This window comes from Lygodium microphyllum, chromosome 9, assembly GCF_053477565.2.
Source record: "Lygodium microphyllum isolate KBCC chromosome 9, Lygodium_microphyllum_v1.1.10, whole genome shotgun sequence".
Classification (NCBI taxonomy): domain Eukaryota; kingdom Viridiplantae; phylum Streptophyta; class Polypodiopsida; order Schizaeales; family Lygodiaceae; genus Lygodium; species Lygodium microphyllum.
In genome coordinates this window covers 26888204-26907767 of record NC_141143.1, presented here as the reverse complement: position 1 = coordinate 26907767, position 19564 = coordinate 26888204, and the positions used below count along the sequence as shown (strand labels likewise).

Sequence of the window (19564 nt, the reverse complement as noted above, 5' to 3'; positions counted from 1 at the left end):
TAAGTGTTTGTGCAATGTATAATGAAGGTAGAGCACGAGGTTAGCCTCGGTTTACCCTCATTTCTATGGTTTTGTCCGTATTTATTGCTTTCTCTACAAAGAAATACACATAAAATGACTCTTACACCTATCAACGATTGCAAAACATTAAACGGTAGGGTGGGAGGGGAGTTTGAGCGTCAAAGTGCAATCTTAAATCTGATTTATGTGTTGCATCATGGTTATAGGACGTTGTTTTAAAATAAAGGAAAAGGCAGCATGAGCGTAAGGCTCGGTGTCTCTCCTCGTTTCAATACATAAACGTTAGCATGAAAATCATGAAAAGATTGGTTTTGCACGATGCACAATGCTGATTTTCTATTGTTTGTGCACTAAACCATTTACATTATGCACTATGCATGGTTCATGGTATCAAAGGAAAAATCTCCTGGACTGCATAGCAATTGTTTTCTTAGGACTTTGACATACGATTGAGAGTGTGAGGTTATCCCTTGCCGTAGGATAGAGGGTCGGTTTCCTAAGGGATTGTGAAGTGAGGAAGCATGGTATATCTCCTGGAAATACGAGAAATATAAAAGAGAGGAGTTTGTGTTCGTATGTGTTATATGTTTAGTAGCGCATCAAAGGGCCAATCCCTGAGATGTTCGGTGGAGTGCCTCCTATATATGTGTAACGAGGTGTTATGCCTAAGTACTTTGGGATCTCCCTCTGAGGAGTTTTGGGAAAATGTTGGACTATGAACTATAAACGCATGAATTAAGCTTTAGGGCAGGTTGTTCTTTAGCATTTGATAGACGTTCCTGGTCCGCGAGGCCGTGAGGGTGTTTGTGTGTCATGAGCATGAGGTCCGGCTAGTGCTATAGCCAGTGCCGGCCCATTTTAGGTCCCATCAAAGTCCATGGTGATATGTGTCCATTTTCCCTTAGGGATAGGTAAGAGTTGCAATAAACGAGCTACTTTAAGAGTACTAGCCTTGTTTTGCTGGCATGGAACACAGCTAGGCACAATATCCTTCACATCCCTCCATAGACCCTTTAATCTGTCCTAAAAAGACACTGAATTGACTAGCATTGGGACAAGAATAAATAACTTTCAAGATCTTCTATCTGATAGGAGAACTGCACAGGATGCAATCTTCCCATGGGACCGCATGAGTTCATTCTTAAGCTAATATTGGGAGTTTTCTTCCAATACCCCATGCTGTAATTTTTGAAATATATGGTTGAATTCTTCATTCAAAAAGTAAGCTTCATGGAGCTCCTCAATCCAATCAATATGAAAGTTTGATAAGGATGATTCACATATGTGCCACCCATCTCCTCTACATAGGAGTCAAAGTAGACTAAGTCAGGAACTGCTTGAGGAATTGATGGTCACTTTTCACTCTAAACTAGTTGCCATACAGGTAATGGTGTGCCATTTCTTAACATCATGAAGGATGGCTAACATCTCCTAATCGTGAACATTCATTTGCATTTCCTTTTCATCAAGCCTAAGATAATCATTTTCTTCAATTGACTGAATCTATGATCAATTATAGCATCCCCCAAAAATGATTCCTTCTTCAATTAATCAGTTAAGGGTGCTACAATTGTGGCATAGTTCTTGGTTGATCTCCTATAAAATAAGGATAGACCAAGGAAACCACATAAGGAAGTGGTATTGGAGGTGTGGGCTAGTCCTTTACACATTGCACCTTTTGGGATTAACATGTAAGCTATTTATTCTCACAATATACTGTAAGTACTCCATTGATGTCTCGATGAATACACACTTGCTTTCTTTAGTAGATAGACTATGTTATCTCAAGACATCAAACACCCTTTTGACATGTGCCAATGTACTCTTCCAGTGACTTATTGTAAATAAGAATTTCATCACAAAATACGAGCACAAACTTGAAAAGAAAGAGGTGCAAGATTTTATTCATGAGGCTCTAGAATGTGTCCAAGGCATTCATCAATCCAAAAGGCATCACTAAAAAATAATAAAGGCCACAATCAATCCTAAATGTCGTTTTTACCTCCTCACCATCTCTCATGTGTATATGATGATAATCAAATCTTAGATCAATCTTAGTAAGGTACTACGCTCTTTTAGCTCATTATGCAAGTCATCAATCTTGCGGATAGGGTACTAATTCTTGATCAGGTAATGCCAATCGATATGCCAAGTCTCCCACTCTCTTGATAATCTAGTATGGTCCATAGAACCTATGTGCCAACTTATTGATAGACCCATCTTTAAGGGAGGCATATCGTGACTTAGGCACTTTCAAGAGCACTAAATCCCCATCTTGGAACTCCACATCCCGTCTTTTGTCATCAGCATAAAGCTTCATTTGATCTTGGGCTCTCTTCAAGTTAGCTTTACACTGCTGAAGTAAGGCATACATTCTCTCCAATTCTTCCTTGCTTTGTGGATTTATTTTATCATTGAAGATCACCACAGGAAGAGGCACCTTGTAGTCATACAAGGCCTCGAAAGGTGAAACTCCAATGCTAGCATGTGTGGAGTTATTATAGGCAAACTCAGCCAAGTGCAACCATGAGTCCCAAGCATGCTGCACGTCATGACAAAAATGCCTCAAGTAAGTTTCCAGCCATTTGTTGACCCTTTCTGTTTGACCATCTGTCTGTGGATGGTAAGCATTGGAAGGTGCTAACTGAGTGTCCATAGAGCTGAAAACTGCTCGCCAGAAGTTACTCATAAACTTAGCATCTCGGTCATGCACAATGACCTGTGGTAAGCCATGCAATTTGAAAACATATTCCATGAATTGGCTGGCTACTTGAGAAGCATTATATTGAATCTTCGTGGGAATGAAATGGGTTGCCTTTGTGAGTCTGTCCACAACTACATACATGCTGTCCCAACCTTTCTTGGTCACCGGTAGGCCAGTGATGAAGTCCATAGTGATGTGTGTCCACTTGCCTTCAGGCATAGGCAATGGCTGAAGTAGACCAGTTGGTTTTAAGGTGTTGTCCTTGTTTTGCTGACAAGGCACGCAGCCCAGGACAAAGTCTTTCACATCTTTCCAAAGACCCTGCCAATAAAAGCTTTTAGCAATTTTATCATAGGTCTTAAAGACTCCCAAATGACTAGCTATGGGGGCTGAATGCATCTCCTGCATGATTTTCTGCTTGAATGGGGAGGTATGACGGATGGCAATTCGGCCATTATACCATAAAAGCCCATTTTTCAGCTGATACGAAGAGTTTTCCACACATTGTCCTTGCTGTAATTTTTGAAATGCATTGCTGAAATCAGCGTCTAGTAGGTAAGCCTCCTGAAGCTCATGTATCAATCACTGTGTAATTCCATGATAGCAGAGACTTTACATGCCCACATTCTAGACAGGGAATCAGCCACTACATTGTCCTTCCCACGAGTGTGGGTGATGTCAAAGTCATAGTTTTGTAAGGTGGCTACCCATCTCCTTTGCTTTGGAGTTAGATTCAACTGAGACAAGAAGTACTTGAGTACTCTATGGTCGCTTTTCACTCTAAATCGATTGCCATACAAATAGCGATGCCATTTCTTGATGGCATGAAGGATGGCCAACATTTCCCGATCATAGACATTCATAACCCTCTCATTTTCAGCCAGCTTTCGGCTCTCAAACGCTATGACCGCATGTTCTTGCAGCAAAACTGCACCAATTCCTCTCCCACTAGCATCGCACTGAATGGTGAATTCCCTAGAAAAATCAAGGCATACCAAGATAGGGGCTGAAGTAAGCAAATCTTTCAGCTGATTAAAGCTTCTATCTGCCAATGCATCCCAGAAAAATGCTTTTTTCTTCAACCTATCAGTGAGAGGGGCTACAATAGTGGCATAGTGCCGAATGAATCTACGATAAAATGAGGAGAGACCCAAGAATCCTCTCAGGTGGTATTTGCAGGTGTGGGCCAATCTCTGACTCACCGTACTTTCTTTGGGTGAGCTCTAATGCCTGCTTCACTAACAATGTGTCCCAAGTACTCAACCTCAGTCTGCATGAACGAACACTTTGTCTCCTTAGCAAAGAGTCTATGCTGTCTAAGTATATCAAATATCTGCCTCATGTGCATAAGGTGAGCTTCCTTTGAGTGACTATAAATGAGGATGTCATCGAAAAATACCAATACAAATTTCAATAAGTAAGGCTGAAGTATTTTGTTCATGAGGCTCTGAAACATGGCTGGTGCATTAGTCAAGCCAAAGGGCATGACTAAGAAGTGGTAGAGCCCACGATCGGTCCTGAATGCAGTCTTTATCTCAACCCCTTCATGCATGCATATCTGATAGTAGCTGGATCTCAAATCAATCTTTGTGAAATACTTAGCTCCCTTCAACTCATCTAACAGGTCATCCACCCTAGGAATAGGGTATCTATTTTTAATAGTGATCTTATTCAGATCTCTGTAATCAACGCACATCCTGAAAGTGCCATCTTTCTTTTTTACCAGCAAGACAGGTGATGCAAAAGGGGATGAGCTAGACTCAATGAATCCCATATCTACTAAATCTTTGACCTGCTTGGCTACTTCTTCTCTTTCACATTTGGATAGCCTGTAAGGGGGTTTATTGACCGGCTTGGAATGGGGCTCCAAATCAATGGGATGATCAACCACTCTCTTGGGAGGTAATGCTGTAGGTAGCTGAAATAAGTCACCATACTCCACAAGTAGAACCTTAAGGGCTAAATTATCCTGCATTTTCCGGGATTGATCTGCGTTTTCCTTGTTTAATTGCAGCACAAGTCACCATACTCCGCAAGTAGAGCCTTAAGGGCTGAATTATCTTGCATTTTCCGGCTGATATGCATTTTCCTTGTTTAATTGCAGCACAAAAATCTAGGAGCGTTTCTTGAACTCTTTCTTGAGCTGCTTGGCTATAATAAGCTGAAATTCATTGTTGTTTTTAATTCCCTGCAAGTGAACAAGCTGTCCAGCCCTGAAAAACTGCATGTACAGCAATGAAAAATCCATGGAAATGGTGCCCAAAGTTTTCAGCCAATCGCAGCCCAACACAAGGTCTATCAGCCCCATATTGAGTGCAATCAAATCCACTTTCTGCTCATAATTTTCAACAAGCTTAATAGGTACAACTGGGCATACATGAGTACTAATTTCCTCACTCCCATTGGCCACTTGCACCCTCATTGGTTGCTGTAAATCAGAGACAAAACATTTCAGCCTATCCGTGATGACTGCTCTATTTATGAAACTGTGTGTGCTACCACTATCTACCAAGACAAATACATCTTTTTCGTGAATCTTGCCTTGAAGACGAAGAGTGTTGGGGCTCTTAGATCATGTCCAAGCATCCAGGGAGATAGTACAAACAGTGGCAACAGTATGTGAATCATTATTATCACCCTTATTCACATCCACATGACCGTCGGGGTCAAATGGGAAGGTGTCAACCGGGTCAAAGAATTCTTCTTGCCCACATTCCTCTTCAACCTCATCATTTTCAACCGTGATTGCAAAGGCACTAGCATCCTCATGATCCTCATCCGATTCATCAAAGACTAACATGCTATGTACCCTTGCTTTTGCATTCCTGTAAGCACATTTAGGTGCATGCTCGGCTGTATACTTTTCCCTGCATTTAAAGCAAAGTCCTTTTTCTTTCCTCTCTTTGTAGAGGTCCATCGGGATAGAGTGTTGACCACCAAAAGTTGAGACATTTTTCCCCTTGTTGTCCCCTTGTCTATTTTCAGCTCTCCCTTGGTTTGCAGTCCTAAAATTACTGTTTTGCTTAGAGGCATTAAAGGTGGGGTATGTGGGGATCTTCATGGTGCTGAATGGCATATTTCCACCACCATAACCTGCTCCAAACTGCATGGGCCTTACAGCACTTCTTTGCTGCCCAAAAAGTGACTGCATAGGTCCTCTTTGCTTCCCAAATAGTGGCTGAGACGCCCCTCTTTGCTGCCCATGCTGAAATGAAGCATCTTGGCGGTACTTACAAGAGTACCTCTCAGCCAACTCAATAGCTTTGAACAAATCTGATGGGCTTTGGCCTGAAACATCAGCCGAGAGTTGGGGATCCAAACCATAAATGTATTTGTGAAGCTTTGCATCGTCACTAATGGACTCCACATACATTGTGAGATTGAGGAATTGGTTTGTGTAGTCACACACCATCATCCCATGTTGCTCTAGACCATACCATTGCCTTGCAAGCTTCTCCTTCTCAACCGGAGATACAAAGACTTGAATCATAAGGGCTTTGAATGCATCCCAAGTGTCAACAAGCTGTTGATTTTCCCTCTTTATGTACCGCCACCACGTATGGGCAAAGCCCTCTAAGTGTATCGTGGCAAAGTGTATCTTTTGATCATCATTTCTTGGCATTATGTCAAAGTAGTTTTCAATCTTCGAGAGTCATTCTTCTAATTCAGCTGGGGAGGATGACTGGCCATTGAACTTTGAGAAAATGATCTTGTCTCTCAACTCTCTTTCATGATTGGGGGGCTGTCCCATAACCCAAAATGGGGCTGATCCATTGGGCTGCCAAGAAATGACCCATTGTTTGAGTGATTCCTTCCAAAAGATGGCTAAGCACACATAGGTGGCATGGGCGCGGTTGGTGGCTGAGAATTACTTCTTATCCCATTGTTTATGGGCTCTTCATGCCTTTGTGAGGGCTCTTCTTGTTCAAAGCTAATGTTGGGAATGCCCATTCTTCCCAAAATACCTTGGGTACTTGCATAGGCTGCATTTATGGATGGAATGGTCACTCTTTCAGCTTGCATGCTTTGTCTATCCTCTTTTTTCTTGCCTTTCATTTGGGACTCTATCCACATTGAGAACTTGGCTGCAAGTGCTTCCATGGTAGAGGTCATTTGGCGCATCTCCGTCACCGTTTGAGCTTGACCTTCCATTATTTCCCTATGCCTCTCCGCATGTCTAGTTTCGTGTGAGCTGAGGGTATGATTGAGTACACTAAAACTTCCCATGGAGTGGGAGAGGTCTTCCTCTTCAACCTCAAAGTTGGTGTCATCACTCGGGGTGCGTGCATCCCTTATTTGTTGCTGAACATCTTCATTTGCTTTGTTTTCCCCCCTGTTACCTGCCATGTCTAGGTGCAGTCCCGTGAGACCACCTATCACTGTTTTGGCTATAACTAGAGCTAGACAACTCTAATTGACTTACTTTTTTGTTCAAAACGGAGTAGCGATGCCCTCTTCGAGATGAGCATATGCATGCATTCTCAGGTTTTATACAAAAATTTTTGTAATCAGAAATGTGGGATTGTTCTGTGCAGTCCAGCACCTTGTCCACACCTAGGAAAGGCCTGTTGTGGGCTGTAGGTACTTTGTATGCTCCAAGTGGGTATCCAAAACTAAATGGAGTTCTTGGCAAGGCCTGAAGGTACTCTCCAAGGTTAACACCTCAATTCTTGGGAATGGCAACACCTTTGCAAATGCAAGCAATTTCTCCAGCACTCTGAAACAGTCACAAGAGGGCTGAAATTGGGTTCTCCTTCTATTGCACTGTGGGATTCATTGTTAGCTTGGCATCATGCATCACTTGAGCACCCTTTAGCATGTTTGGCATCACTTCAGCATTACTGAGCACGAGAATAAGCATTTCCATGACCATATCAACAAGGTAGGCTCTCATACATGCATAATCATTGCCATTACTACATACATGACTGCATAGGTGTATCCAATGATACATACATCCATCTTCAACCCAAGTAAGGCAATGCATTCCCATACATCACTGCATACATGGCTGCATGCATATCTAAGGGTACATTTGCTGAGGTACATCCGTACATCCCATGCACACAAGAGTGTGTCATGTCATAGTCATCAAAATTCCATCATGCCAATTCCATTTCTCAATTTTCCCAAGAAGTACCTACACCTGCAAATGAGTTTTGGGCTCCGGATCACCGGGAGGTGGGCAAAGTTCCCCCTGGGCTGGGTTGTGCACCCCTTCAGGGTCTTTGATGGCAAGGGGGGGTCACCCCTCTTTTGTCTTGCCACCTTGCCTGGCATCGGGCTTTTCCTCACCCGGAATATACATGGCAGACATTTATTAAGCATGAGATGCATTTTAGAAATCAAAATTTTGGGCTTTTCATGAAGTGCATGGAATTGGAATGGGGAATAGGGATAGAGAGCTTACTAGCAGTGACTCACTGCCTACTCACCCTTATACAATGGATTTCTTAATCAATTCACAAGAAGCCAACGGGTTATGGGTAAGCAAAACTATAATCTCAATGAAGCTTCAACATGAGTAAAATCCATTCCAATGCCATAAGATCAAAGGGGAATGACTGAGATTAATATTCAGCATGCATAGAATGTACGGGACTCCTATTACCTACTTGGACTCATACATTCTCTCAAACAAGTGGATAGGATTCAACAAGAGGCTTAAATGGAGAGAATGAGAGCCAAGAATCGGTTACCTTGAGTCGTTTAAAGAAGAAGGCAGCCACTAATGCCACTTCAGTCCTCCATGAGAGCTCCAATTTGATCCCGCATGCTCCATAGCTCCAAAATGGTTGTGCTCCGTCAAGAAAGGATGAAGTCAAGCTTCGGGAAGAATGATTCTTCCATGGGGAAAGGGTATTGCTTGCATAGACTGATCAAGGGGGTGATTCCTTCCAAAGGAGCACTCCATAATGCCTTCTTGCTTCCAAGAAGCCTTCAAATCTTGAGAATGAGATCCAATGTGGCTGTAGCTTGGAGGTAGGATGGCTCAAGACCTTCCCATGAAGAGCTCTTGCTGAATTTGAAGCTCTACTTCCATAGCCATGGCTGCCCACAATTGCATGTCTTCAAATCTTGCTTCTAATCTTCTTCCCATACTTCTTGATGGCTGAAATCTTGAGCTAGGCTTGAAGAGGGACTCCCGTGACCAAGAAAAGACCAAAATCTTCAAGATTTTTGAGCTTGATGCCAAGCTTCCATGGCTGCCATGGATTGCACAAGATCAGGGTTTCTTGAAGTGGGAAGAGGAGTCCAAGAAGCTAAGAAGGAAGCCTTCAATGTTGACCAAGAGACTTGCCAAGAGTCAGGAGTGAGATCTAGGGAGGAGAGGAGGGCTCGGGTGATGTCCAACAGGCCAGGAAGCAGCCTGTTTTTTGCGCCGCAAATTACGGGGCTACTCCTGGAGGGTTGGGGATGACCACCCAGCTCAGCCCTACTTGATCTGTGGCTCCTGAGCTTCAGAGATGGAAGGGGAAGGGCTAATGCTTCATGGAAGAAGGCGAAGAGCAAGATTTGGTCCTAGTTTCCTCCATGGGAGCTTGCAGGCAGCTTGTGGAAGGAGGAGAGAGAAGACTCTCCCTAAAAAGTAACCCCAGCTAGACTTTCTTCTAACTCCTGTGACCACAGTTACTAAGAGTTTACCTTCAAAATGGGCCAAAAATGACCCACGAGCTGCTAAAGTCGGTCTTCCTCCCTCCAAACTTGGTCCAAGCCACCATTAATGCTCTTGCCTGCAGTCCTTGTGGTCCAAAAGTCTTTGGAAACTCCCCTATTGCTCCTTGTACTGTGTACCTATGACTCAAAATTTCATGTGACTAGAAAATTATAACTGGGTAAAATGAGAGACTAACTGGGACCAAGAACCTAGGCTCTGATACCAATTGTCAAGGAGAGGAACTAGGAGAGAAAAAGAGGAGAGAGAAGACTGCAGAGAAGAAGAAGAAGAAGAACAGAAGAGAGAGAAAGACAGTTACGAGGAGAGAGAAAGACTAAAAATAGAGAGAGAAAGACTAGAAAAGAGGGAAAGAAGACATGGAAGCTTGGAGAGCAAGGTGAAGGAGAAAGAAGACTTGTATATTTATCAGATAATGAAAAATTAAGTCTCTCTCACCTTATATACTAGCCAGTGTAGCTAGTATTTCCCCGTTATTAAATCCCCCTCTCTTACATCAAACTTCTAGAAACATATTATACTATCTATTGAAAATGCAACAAAATGTATAGAAAAAGTGTTTGAACCTACTATATGAGGCAAGAGCCATTTTCATCTTGCAACATCATAGTCTTGCCTTATAATGGTACATGCTAAAACCCATGTCTCGCATAAATCCCTGAATTCTTTAATCTTAGAAGGCATAGGATAGCCTCTCATTTCTTGAATGATTGATAAAAATAGTAAAAATTTACACAATCCACTTTCAATTGCATCTTTTAATTCTAGTGTATGCTAAACCATCATCCAAAACTTTGGTTTCCATGCAAATTGTTGTAAACCAAGAATCACGATATATGAAGAACCCTATACAAAGAAGTGTTATTTATCCTAAACATTCCCAATAGTAACTTTCACATTGGGGTGTGCTACATACAAGTCCCTAAGGTGCATTATTAACAGCCCACATCCTCCCTTCATGCTTCATATCCATTGGCCATCTACCGATTTCATAAAACTCCTAACCATAACATTAATTTCAAATCCATGATTAATCAAAGCAAGACAAGGCACCTCAAGATCTCCACTTTTACTAGCATCTCAATGGTTGCTCTAGCCTAGTGATTCTGCATATAGCAGCTTCTAGGTGTAACACCCCATCTTCACTAAAATGCACTTGGCATACTCTTATTGAGGCATGGCTGCAAACCACTGTATTTTCAACATCAACAACTGCATTTTAAGCATTGGCAATTATATTTTAATATTATCATCATCTTTCTACATTGCTTATATATCTTCCAAACTTGGTTCGTATTCTCCCTTAACAATAACATGCATTCAATTTCCAACAAAATGTCTATTTCTCTTTATAATATCAATAACATGCTCATGAAATTTCCCTTTGACAATGCCAAGAATTTCACCCAAGGGAAATTCCACTTTACTATTTAAAACTTGCTCTTCTAGAACCTCCTTTAAATCAATAGTAATCTTTATATCAAGCTACAATTTGTAACGTGTTTGCTTGCCTTTTGATTTACTATGATCTTGCTTTTTTCCTTTTGATACATCTTCCATAGATACCTCATGTGAAGGCTTTACAAGAGCAAAGGCTAATTAGACTCGGGCCTACCACTCCCCTTTGAAGCCCTCTTTGATGTCTCTAGATTCGCATCATTCCGCTACATCTTTTCCTCTACAATAGCCTTGGTATTTTGGATTTTTACATGATATGCATACATAAAGAAAGAATCAAGTAGAGCATCGCATCCTGTTATATAGAAAGAATCAACTAGAGCATCCCATCCTGTTATTTCCCAAATAGAATTGCTTGCTTTGTTCTTGGGAGTCTTTCCTTCTTTATAGTATGCATTGCATGTGACCAAGGTTCTGTTTTCTTGTCAAGCATAGCCTTGCATTCAGAATACTTCATGAAAATATTGTCAATCCACAATCCAAAGGTTGTAATCTTGCAACACATCCAATTTTAATGGCCATTTCATCTACCAATTTTTGCATACCAACCTTTTCAAAATTCAGATTGAGTGGCAATCCAATTTCATGCATATGAATTTTTTCATATTTGAATAAAATCATATGTTTATTCAAAGCATCTGTATATGTTTCACACTCTCTGCATTCATGCTCCATACTATCACACCAAATACATTGCACACAAAGCCCTCACAAATCTGAAACTTTGGTCGTATAGATCACCCATTTTCTTCCAATTTTGCAAATGTCACATGTAAGTCTCACATGCCTTTCACCAACTCATCCATTACATTGTCCTTCATTAGAGTCACAGTAGAAACTAGTTTTTTGCATATTTGCTTAGTTGGCTTATTTACAGGTGAAGAAATACCACCTACATGTATCTTTACCGTTCTCCTTTGTCACTTCACCATCATAGACACAACATTTGTTACATCTTTCCAATCTCCAAAAGCAACTCAAGAATCAATTGCAATGCGAAGTCCACCGACTGAATTAACAACACAATCTTTTCAAATTCAAGAGAATATTACACTGTCATCCAACTAGGCATATATTTGCTCAAATTTATGAAGCAACTCTATTACACCCACTCCAAGAAAGTTATCTTTATGACCAGCCATGTATCTTCTATAAAGGACTCTTCCTTTAGTGCTTTCTTGAAATCATCCCATGTGGTTCCCTGGATTGCATAAATTTCATTTATGCATGGCTTTCACTCGTGAACAGTAAGTCGCACAAAATATCAACCCATCTAGTTTGCAAGATTTCCACAACCCACAATGCTTTTGTCGTGATTGATTCAAGCTCAGCAACAACAGATTGTTGTTGTAACTGCAACTATTGTTGATGCTACTATTGTTGTTGTTGCAAACACATATTGAAGGTCTCTTATTTCATCCAATTGCATTGTATTATCCCCCATCTTGGAAAATTCTTCCTTTGGCCTTTAACCTCAAGTTCACTAAAGATATGAGGGGATTTTCCATGTATGGCCAGAAGTCACAAAGACTCAAAGAAGAAGAGCTCAAGGCAAAGAGAAACAATCCTAAACTTAAAGTAAAGAAGAGAGGAACTGATAGTTATAAACTAGGGGTTCAAGACATAGGGCTCAATATCAATTTGTATTTCATAAAAGCATCCAAAATGCATAAATTTGAATTGTAATCAGCATATTCATCAATTATGGGGTTTACACTTCATCATGGACATGACTGATATCAACTTGGAATCCATGTACATATTTATGGTTATGCATAGACAACACACAATGCTTTCATGCTTCAAGAACAATTCATAGAATAGTTGTATTCTCTATAACAATCCACAAACATACCAAAATCCTCGCATAACAGAAAAATCAAGCCACAAAAGCTTCCAAAATCCTTGCTTGTCTTCATGATAGCATGCATACAAAACGACCTCAAAACAATCCACTTACATTCTCAAAATAATGCATTCATGAGCATGTAACTATAAGAGAATATGAATAACAGTAATGCTTCCCTATGGTAGAGCAACCCATTTGAATTCAAAATTCCTTAATTTAAGAGCAAGAACAATTCAAAAACTCCTCAAAACTTTGCTTTGATTGTTCTATCAACATACATATATGTTGGTATCAAATAGTCCATAGATCTCTTCCAAACAAGCAATTCAAAAGTAGTAACGATAAGAAATTAAGTATTACATAGTGTTGCCCTTATTCTCTAGATATAGAGTATATATTTCAACATACAAGAGATTTCAAAGCAACCCTCGATCAACCTTGAAGTATCTCTTAATGTTTAGCTTCATACATGTAAAGTATACCTTATAGAATGTTTTTTTCCTCCATCAACCAAGAGCAACCCTCTCTATGCAAAACCCTTCAAAATACATGCTCCAATAGCCCAAAAACAAGCACAAATCATCCTAAATTGCTATCTACATTTTTTAATCTCCAATGTGATTAAAAAGAGCCCTTAAAAAACACACCTATTTCTAAAAATATCCTTCACAATCAAAGCATCCACCTTATTCAAGGATTGTCCACATGATGGCATGTTGGTTATCAATTTGCAATGGCACTTATATTATCTAGTTACCAAGCAAGATAATGATAAGCTAATTTAATCATTCATGCTTAAGCTTTCTTCCTATACAATTTCTTTTTTGATTATCATATATTGTTGCTAGTTTTTCCCTTTACCTTTGTGGTTTGTCCTTGATTTAAGTTACAAAAGTGATTGCCTCCACTTGTATACATTAATGCACATACAATAATAGTTTAGCTTCCACAAGCTATTCTCAAGACCATTTTACACATTTTATACCAATTTATTATTTGAGGCTGAGCAAGGCTATTTCAAGAATTTGATTCCCTTACTATTGCATAGACTAGCAAGGTTGTTGAAAATAAACACAAAGGCCACAAAGCTACAACTTTGACTTTTGAACCAAGGGAAAAGAGAGAACATGTACATTATTGATTATGCCTTTTAAGGTCAAGAGTATTGTGGGACTTCTTAGATCTATCGCTGTGGTGGTTGATGATAATGATGTTGTGTATATATGTTTAGATGGACTTGAAAATGAATATAAGATGTTCAAGTCATCTATGAATATAAGGGTTGATACCCCCAATTTTGCACACTTAATTTCAATGCTTCTACTTGGGGAAAAAAACCTTAGCTTGGATTTTTTTTTCTTCCAAAGGAAAAACAAAGTTTGAACAAGTGTTTCACTCTAGTAAAGAAGATAAAAATCGTAGCAAAGACCAAGGGGATGGTCATGGTCAAAGTTATGATACACAATAAAATAGAGAACAATCCCGAGAAAGGGAAAGTCAAAAATACCAAGTTGTCGATTCTAATAGGCAACAAAATTTTGGTAATAGCAAGAAGTGCTAGCTAGCATTATGGTAAAAAAAAACCACATTTCTAAAAACTACTTCAAAAAGAATGATAAAATTAAAAATAAAATATTAACAAAGCAGTTATGCATCCAACAATAAAAATATGACAAAAGTGAACAGTTGTTAGGCAACACTTAATAATATTAACTACTAATGGTTAATCAAAGATACAATAATGCTAAGTGCAAGGGGAAACATGTTCTTAGAGTCTATTTTTGAAGTACCAAAAGCATCATATTATCTCTAATCATGCTCAAATTGGATGAAATTAGATACTAGAACACACCCTCATCTTGAAATAATCTTGGTTTTTTTTGTAATGTGTTATGTATACCTTCTGATAAATTATTAACAAGATTACCTTGCCTTTACACAAAAAATTAACTCACTATGAACCCCCTTAATTGTGAAACGTGACCCCCTTAATTGCATGTTCTAAAGAGTCCATTTTTTAAGTACCAAGGGTAACATATTATCTTCTAATCACGCACAAATTGGATGAAATTGAATACCAAAGCACACCCTCATCTTGAAAAGATATTGCCTTTTTTGTAGTTTTATGTACAATTTTCAACAAACTTTTAACAAAATTACCCCACCTATACACAAAAAGTTAACACACCATTGACCCCCTTAATTGTGGGATGTGAACCTCAAACCTTTCAAAACTCGTACCCTTGTGAAACCGATTGGGTTGCCATTCAATGGAAAATCTTAATTGTTATCTACATTTAGTTTAGTCAAGACCTCTTAAGCATACTTGATAATTCAATGGGGTGATAAGAATCCACATATGGATAAACCCAAGACAAATAGCCCAAATGAAGACATCGAGCCTCTCAAGTTCAAAAGCTGTAGCTAGTAAAGTGGCAAAAGGGGCATCATTGCCAAAGACATTGCACTCAAAAGTATAATGGAATAATAAAGAATTTCTAGTACATCAGTCTCAAAATACACCATCATAAAGAATTTAATAAGGCCGAGCCATATTGCAATATTTAGAAGGACATTTTTACTTTAGACACTTCAATCTTTGCAAGTTCAATAAACCAGTCCTCCAAGTTTTCATTCATAGCAACAATCTTTGCAAGTTCAATAAACCAGTCCTCCAAGTATTCATTCATAGCAACAAATGCATGATAGACCATGCCTTACAATGCTTAATTTCAAAGATTTTCTCAAAAACCTGTTGGTAGTCAGAACATTCTCCTCAACCTATCCACTAGCTTTCTTTTGCTGGAATGCCAATAACCTTGCAAGGATGCTAGATGCCGAAACACTGTCCAACAAGTGGAAAGATGTTCCATGTTTCCTGGCTTAGCTACAAGCTTGACCTGGACACAACCATCAGAAGGCTCTTGTTTTCTCCCCAACAAACCAGCTTCAAAAGCCACCTTTTTGGAGACCTGTAAATAGTTATTTGATTAGATACTTTGTACCACTCAAACTCACATCCTTGCATCTCATTTTCCTCTGCAATCTTATGCCCTGCAAATATAGCACAAGCGTAATAACAAAATTACACGCAAGTCAATGTTCCAGATTTTAGAATACCTACATATGAGTACTAGGGAAGATGACAACTCCACTGGCTCTCTACATTCTCATTAGAAGATTTGTTACCATGTTCTACTTCATAGACTGTAAATGACTCGTAAATAAGCTCAAAAGCTTGATTTTATTAAAAAGGACAGTAAAGTTATCAGGTTTCTGAGTCCTATACACCTCTTCACTAGTGGTAAACCTCTTCGCTGTAAAAATTTCGTGGAAGTTTGAATTATATGACAGGTGCAACGAATACCACAGCAGCATGCATTAGAATGGGAAACCAAGAGAAGCAAGTCTTAGACGATAAAAAATGTTCAATCACTTTTCCAAACCCTAAACCTCTGCACAATAAATATTGCAGAAGTGTGCACTGGAATGGAACACCAATTAAGAGACTTATGTACAGCTTTCATTAGAACAATTTTCACTGAGGTTACCTGCAACAAAATTTGAAGCCAAGTGTAACCAAAATAAGGAGAGATCTTCAGAAAGGGCAACAGAAATTCAGAGACAAATGTAACTGAATTCAGAGACTAGTGCAACTGAATCCAGAGACAAATGCTCCATATGCATAGACGTGAGGGCATAGGCTACCAACTAAACCCTACCCCTTGCAAGTATTGTACATTTGCTATCAGCAGTGTATCGACTCCATAAGCATAGACCCGAGTGCAAAAGCTATCATCTACACCCATTTTGAGGAGCTTCGATGAAAAAGTCAAACATGCTGCAACATTACCACTACCTTAAATCCACACAATCTTAGAAGTTCCTTAATAATTTTCCAAAGCTGTCAAAGCTTCTTACATCCTGACCAAAATGCCAGCTTGTGCTTCAATTTTGGTAAGGCTCAGCCATCTCCTTAAATCAGCTCAGACATCTGTCACTACCCTGAACTTTTGCCTTCCATGGAGGACAGCCATCGACCGCATGGCTTATCATATGGAGAATCTTATGTTCATGATCCAGCATCCAACTGCCATAAATTTTAACTGTAACAGTCATGTATGAATTCTCCGTTCAAGTTAAGGAACATAATCTAGTAGCTGTAATACTGTACAGGCATACATACAATGCCATAAAACAACAATTACTTTACAAAATAAATGCACAGGAAGTTCTTTATTATTGGTTCTTGTGGAGCATTCAAACACTATTGAATACAAAACTTCTCAAACTACTAGAGTATTTGAGTTGTATGGCACATTTAACACACCAGATACCAACACACAGTATCCAAAGAGGCCCACCTGAAGCAAAACAGAGACAGCTGTCACACATAAAGCAATGCTGGAGTTACTCCATTGTACTCACTGCCCTCCTTTGCGGCTTCCACCACTTTTCCTCTCACGTCTTCCTGAATGCTTCATCCTTGACCTTTTTCCAAGATCTGAGCTATCACTGTCTGAATGCGACTCAGAACTTGAAGATACATCTGAATCTGAGCTTTTACTGGGCAACCATCTGTACCTATGTCGTTTGCTGCTCCTGGGGCTGTGGCTAGTGTCAGAGCTGTAAGACTCCCGTTCTTGACCTGCTCGATGACGTTTCCTAATGGCATCTGGCTTCCGTCTCCTTGCCTGTGCCTCACTGTCAGAATTTTCTACAGTACTCTGTTTCTTCACATCAACCCTAGTTCTTCTCCTTTTATGGTGATCTTCACTGTCACTGCTATCAGAACTTTCTGGACTAGCTTTACGCCTGTTCTTGAGACCCTGTCTATTGTCTCTTCGGCCCACCTCTGAGTCTGACTCGGAACTAGCTTTGCGCCTGTTCTTGAGACCCCGTCTTTTGTCTCTTCGGTCCAACTCTGAGTCTGACTCAGAACTAGCTTTACGCATGTTGTTGAGACCCCGTCTTTTGTCTCTTCGGTCCACCTCTGAGTCTGACTCAGAACTAGCTTTGCACCTGTTCTTGAGACCCCGTCTTTTGTCTCTTCGGTCCACCTCTGAGTCTGACTCAGAATTAGCTTTACGCCTGTTGTTGAGACCCCGCCTTTTGCCTCTTAGGTCCACCTCTGAGTCTGACCCATAACTTTCTGGACTAGCTTTGCGCCTGTTCTTGAGACCCCACCTTTTCTCTCTTCGGTCTGCCTCTGAGTCTGACTCAGCTTCACGCCTGTTCTTGACAATCCGTCTTTTCTTTCTTTGGTCTGCCTCTGAGTCTGACTCTGAAGAGCTGTCTGAAGCACTATAATCTGTTGATAATTCTTCAGAACCAGAGTTTGAACTGGTTGACCTATTGCTCTTTCTTTGATGCCGTGATGAATGCTTCTGTTTTGACTTCCGCCCTTTCCGTGGGGATTCAGATGATGCATCTGAATAGCTGTCTGCGCTAGAGGATGTAATGTCACTGGGAGATGAAGAATAGGCGCTTGAATCAGAGGGACTAGTAACATCAGAATTGGACTCATCAGTGCTAGAAGATCTTTTGCTCTTCTTCCGTTTGTCCTTGCCTGTCCTCTTCTTCTTCTTCTTGACCTTTTCTATCTCAAGCTCGCGTAGTGCATCACGTTCCAAGCTGCGGGGATCTCGTGAGTCCAATTCAGAAGCATCCATGAAAGGAGTGCGAAGCCTGGGGTTTTTTAACTGCTGTGTGCGGGAAGGCCGAGAGATGTAAACTTTCTCGTTCTTGCACTCGAACGTCCAATGGCCAGTTTGGAAGCACTTCTGGCACTGCTGAGTCGCCCCTCCGACAGAGCCAGGTTTGATGTCCTTGCGGACGCCGAGCTTCACCGCCTTCTCTGTGCTCATGAGATACATCTGCCGCTTGGCTTCCTTGCGCTCCTGCCATTTGCTTGGGCCTTCCTCCTTCTGTCCGTACGCGTTGACGTTCCGGGCGGCGGCTGCGGCAGCACGCTCGGCTTGAGCGCGGCTGAGGCCCTTGGCTGCGTTCAAGGTAGCGGCTTTGATGCGGTCGGCAGCGGCTGCAGCGGCATCAGCGCTCTCCTTCGTGGAGGCCATGGCGATGGCTACGATCCCTGGGATACAGATGGCAGACAGGGAGTTAGGGTTACGAGCCGACGCTAGTCTTTGAGAGGCCTGGGCAGATGGAGAGTTTTATTAGGGTTGTGAGGAAGTCAGGAAGCAGGGAAAAGTGAGTTGGGTGGAGAACGCGTCCTGCGTTCACGCGCGAATGAGACGAGACGACTCGAATGACCGCCTTTCTTTGTCCGCACGCAATATTTGGAGGGCCAGCTATTTACTCCACTACAGTCTACTGCCCTTCACATTGCCGGTGCTCCAAAACAAAAAAACCTTGGTACGGTGTAATTCTCCCTTTAAATTTCGAAATTTATCTTTATTAAATTAATTGTAAAGGTGAGAACACATGCGAATCTTAGAAAATTATAATGTATTTTTGCATGAATACCTTTGAATTTTGACAAAATACTCTTTTGAAAAAGTATTTATTTCAAGCATTGTGACATCACCCAGTACACTCATCCGCTCCTAATTTTGCATTTTGTGACGATCAACCTATGAATTGCGTTTCATTGATCCTATATGTTCTATTCTATTTCATATATTTTTTAGAGCTTTGTCTTGGGATCAATCGACTTATGAATTATATATTATTTATTTTATATATTATGTTCTATTTTATATATTATTTAGAGCTTTGCCTTAGGGATCCCAAACCAATCAGAAGGTTCTCGAGCCTATGTGACACAAAGAGGAGAGGTTCGATATTCAAGGAATGAAGAGATGTGTTTTTTTTTAAAGGATGATATAATGGTGAA

At 40.5% G+C, this 19564-nt stretch overlaps 1 protein-coding gene across 4 annotated transcripts; it reads right to left on the bottom strand.

The window, feature by feature from the left end:
- Positions 1 to 15314: 15314 nt before the first annotated feature.
- Positions 15315 to 18970, bottom strand: LOC148030891 (uncharacterized). 4 transcript variants are annotated; one of them, XM_087684439.1, is made up of 3 exons: positions 17073 to 18970; positions 16630 to 16814; positions 15315 to 15762 (listed from the first exon to the last, which is right to left on the bottom strand). In XM_087684439.1, the coding sequence occupies exon 1, from the start codon at positions 18783 to 18785 to the stop codon at positions 17133 to 17135; it is 1653 nt and encodes a 550-aa protein (XP_087540565.1). In that variant the 5' UTR covers positions 18786 to 18970; the 3' UTR covers positions 15315 to 15762; positions 16630 to 16814; positions 17073 to 17132. The 4 variants fall into 4 exon arrangements, with proteins under 4 accessions (XP_087540565.1, XP_087540564.1, XP_087540562.1 ...); XM_087684438.1 differs by having other exon boundaries at positions 15315 to 15680; XM_087684436.1 differs by lacking the exon at positions 16630 to 16814 and having other exon boundaries at positions 15315 to 15680.
- Positions 18971 to 19564: the final 594 nt, after the last annotated feature.